This window comes from Buceros rhinoceros, unplaced genomic scaffold (assembly GCF_000710305.1).
Source record: "Buceros rhinoceros silvestris isolate BGI_N320 unplaced genomic scaffold, ASM71030v1 scaffold2213, whole genome shotgun sequence".
Classification (NCBI taxonomy): domain Eukaryota; kingdom Metazoa; phylum Chordata; class Aves; order Bucerotiformes; family Bucerotidae; genus Buceros; species Buceros rhinoceros.
In genome coordinates this window covers 58,224-61,000 of record NW_010401672.1, presented here as the reverse complement: position 1 = coordinate 61,000, position 2,777 = coordinate 58,224, and the positions used below count along the sequence as shown (strand labels likewise).

Below are 2,777 nucleotides of genomic sequence, written 5' to 3'. Positions count from 1 at the left end.
AAATTGCAAACACAAAAACTGTGACTCCATGATGAGTAGGCTGAACCTTTGAAGAACTTCAAATTGTTATTTATGATGATTACAGTCCATTTCCTTACAATTTAATTGATTCATCTTTGTTTCAGTCATGAATAATTTTTTTTAGGCATAGAAATCTGTTAATTTACTAATAAAACATATTTACAGGGTCCTTTGAAAGTTTTTTTAACCTTAAATGTTCTTAATAGAATAACAGTAACTTCTTAAATCTCACAGAAGTTAGTTTCTACCATTGCTTTACGTGGACACTATTTGTTAATGAAAAAATACTTCTTCATTATCAGCTTAATAAAATTCTAAGGGGATTACAAAAAGAACCGCCCTACAATAAAATGTCAGCCTCTCTTCCGTTCTTCTTCGTACTTACAAAGATGTGCTGGTACTACAGGAGCGCAACAATACTCGTATGTGCAAAAGGGCAACGCAGAAGACAAAGCAAAATGCAATCTTCATTTAAAAAAAAAAAACAACCCTTAGAAATTAAGCAGCAGCATAAAGACAACAAAAGCATTTGCACATCTGTCAGGGTGATAATAGTTTGAGGAAGATGAATTTTTTGCACTATTTTTCACCGCAGATTGTGATGGGAACTTGGCATAGTGCATTTTTCTGAAGCTAACAATTATTGCTGACTGCAAAGAAAGGGTAAGTGCTGAGAATAATTTGAACTTACTGTAGGAAGTAAAAACAAAAAAACCCCATTGAGATAAAACTTCCATTTGGGATAGATTAACATAAAATCTGTAAGCAGTAATTCTTATAATACCGTATGGTATTATTATATAATGGTCATCTCTGGAAGGAGGAGCATACTAATCTGATCAAGTACTGTAATTGGAAACTTAACCCTTGGGGTGTTAATCTTAGTCTGGTTTCAGTGGCAGTTTGAAGGTAAACTTCACTCTGGTTTTTTTCATACATCTCATCCATCCCCTGCTAAACCTGTAAATCTCTCACATCAGCCCTAATTAAATACAATCACAATCAGTTCTGCCCTCTTAGGGAATAACAAAAACCATCTATGGGACCAATGGCACGGCACATCATTTGCCGTGTGTATCTAAATACATGTTTGATTCAACTGCTTGCAGAGGATTTGCATCCATCCACATAACCCAGGGCTGTGGAAGTCCCCGTGGGCTCTGATCACAACTCATTATATATTCACAAAACTAAGAGTTAGCCCCAAAGCATGTCTTTAATTATGTGTTGCCTTGCCATCTTCAGTTTATGTCGAGCCTTGACGTTTCTGTGTTGATCTTTCTAAGTGAGCTTCCTGGTTCTTTTTAATGAATTAGCTATGGAAAATCATTGAGATAATTATAGTAATACATGGAAACACATCATTAGCACATGCAATTATCCCATTTACCAACTTAATTACGCTGTGTTATATTCTGCAATTTTTTTTTATTGACAGCACAGGTTGAAATATGAGTTTTTAAAATAGCAATGTATATTTTAAAGATCAATGCATATTTTAGCTCCTAGGCATGCCAGATTGTTTAATCTTGGCTAATTTTTGTTTTCAATAAAGATAAATTTTCTTTTGAAACAACATTTTGCAAGTCAGCATATTCTTCTAACCTCAACACTTAAACACAATCATTACAGCCTGCTTGCTTCCTTACAAGAGTCACGACATCTTCTTACGGGCAGAGAAACAACTGCTTTAAGGGACTGCATTTCAAATTAATGTGCTTATTTCAATAGATAACAGTTCACTTCATTTAAATGAAATAAATGAGAAAACTTCCACTGACATTAATGGACAGAGTTTAGGTTTGGTTTACAACACCAAATAAAATTCTTGGTTGTTTGTAAAAATTGTTGTATAATCAATTAACATAATGAATTTCAGGGAATACAACACATTGATATCGCAATAATTCATGTTCAGCATCGGTTATAAACCAAAAGAGATTCAAGATGCCTCTCAAGAATTTTCATATCCAGCCCACATCCCATTTCCAAGAACAATCCTGACAAGGAGCAGAGAATACAAAAACTGTGACGTTCAACTACTTCAGTTACTAGTTCTGTTATATCTGAACACTGAATATAGAGTAATCTAAGATTATGCAGTTCCGTACTTCAGTTAATGCTTCCTTCAAGCACACCATTAACTTTTTCTTCAAAAATAAAATAATTTCTATATTCTTACCTAAAATATCCAATCCAAGGGTTTTCGCTAGGTCTCTTACACCATCAGCTCCGAAAATGTGTGTCTCGTGATTACATTTGGGACACTGGAAAACACTCATATTTTGAACCAGTCCTAAAACCTGTTAAAGAAAGGAATGTTCAAACCTGGGATTCAAACACCGGTATTTCTGTTCTTCCTCTCTGACAAAGAAGAGATTATCAACAAAGAATCGACGAAGAGTACTCATTTATAATGGGAAGTAGCAGTAGGACCAGACTCATTAACATCACTACCAACTCTTACTAGCTGTCTCAGCTGCACTATCATTCATGCATTATTTCAAGTTCTTCACATTTATACCTCTCAAAGATTAACAAGCTTATTTGTAACAAGAAAAGCACCTCTCACATAGGCCTATCTTTCCAAGAACTCTCCCTGCCAGTATTTCATTTTCAAACTCCAAATACTGGAGGAATTTTCATGTTGTGTTTTATTGCTTCGTAATTTGCAGTTTCAGGAGACACAAAATAAAAACATACCATTACAAGAAATGACACAATCAGACATGCTTTTAAGATATTTTTGTAAATTA

General features: G+C 34.4%; 1 protein-coding gene across 1 annotated transcript in view; it reads right to left on the bottom strand.

Annotated features, from left to right (window-relative positions):
- NUBPL (nucleotide binding protein-like) overlaps window positions 1-2,777 on the bottom strand; it is a gene marked incomplete at its 5' end in the record, with an annotated part of 68,732 nt that overhangs the window by 11,338 nt on the left and 54,617 nt on the right. The window contains one exon of the mRNA XM_010132347.1: window positions 2,204-2,324. Within this exon, the coding sequence (XP_010130649.1) occupies window positions 2,204-2,324 (121 nt within the window). The remainder of the gene's footprint in view (window positions 1-2,203; window positions 2,325-2,777) is intronic.